Below are 838 nucleotides of genomic sequence, written 5' to 3'. Positions count from 1 at the left end.
GGGGGGGGGGGGGAGGAGAGGAGCGCGAGAAAGGGGCGACGAGGGGGAGGCAAGTGCGCCCGGTGGCCCACGCACACTTGAGCGAGATGTCGCAAATCTCCGTGGCGCATGAGTCCTCGGCAATGGTGCGGTTGATCAAGTCCGAGGCATGGCGCAGCGCGTGGAAGTGTGCGGCACCCTCGGCCGTGGCGTGGAGGTCCTGTGGCATCACCGGCCGAAGGGGGCGACAAAGAAGAGGAGGGAGGGAGGGGTAGGTGGTCAGCAGGGGGAGACACCGCCAAAGCCGAAGGCCCGACGCAGAAGGAGGGGCAATGTGCGGGGACAAAGGGCAGAGCCGCGTGGCGCACGGAAGACATGGCAGGGGGGGTGGGTCTCGCCGACCTGTGGGCGGCTGCTCGACTACGGATCCCAGCGCACGGGAGGTGTAAAAGAGGGAGAGGGGCGGGGGGAGGGAGAGAGGAAAGGAAGAAGGAGAGGCCGAGGGAGGGGGGGGAGGCGGTTCGGAGGGCAGAGCGCAAGGGGGGGGGGGAGGGGGCGGCGAGGGGGGAGGTCTGGGGCGAAGGTGCAGGCCGCTGAAGTTGGCGAGGAGACACGCTGGTCTCGCTCTTCAGACGGGAGGGCGGTTGGGCCCTCCCTCCCGCCAGCACCTCGGCACATGGGGGTTGTCGCTTGGGCGTGGGCGTGGGCGCGCGCGCGCGCGCGCGCGCGAACAGGAGCTCCCTCCGCTCTTCCGGGAGGGTGAGAACCCCCGGGGTGCCGCTGCCCGCGTGTGGTCCTCCCCCCCCCCCCCCCCCCGCCCCGCCCCCCCCCAGACGTGCCCGTTGCGCCGGCCCAGTCA

The 838-nt window shown here is 71.8% G+C and overlaps 1 protein-coding gene across 1 annotated transcript in view; it reads right to left on the bottom strand.

The window, feature by feature from the left end:
* H696_02952 (hypothetical protein) overlaps nt 1-208 on the bottom strand; it is a gene marked incomplete at both ends in the record, with an annotated part of 6,094 nt that extends 5,886 nt beyond the window's left edge. The window contains one exon of the mRNA XM_009496835.1: nt 41-208. Within this exon, the coding sequence (XP_009495110.1) occupies nt 41-208 (168 nt within the window). The remainder of the gene's footprint in view (nt 1-40) is intronic.
* Between the last annotated feature and the right edge of the window lie 630 nt (nt 209-838).

The sequence above is a fragment of the Fonticula alba genome (genome assembly GCF_000388065.1).
Source record: "Fonticula alba strain ATCC 38817 unplaced genomic scaffold supercont2.4, whole genome shotgun sequence".
NCBI classification, from domain to species: Eukaryota; order Rotosphaerida; family Fonticulaceae; genus Fonticula; species Fonticula alba.
Note: the sequence above shows the minus strand (reverse complement) of the source record. Positions and strands in the feature narration are given on the sequence as shown.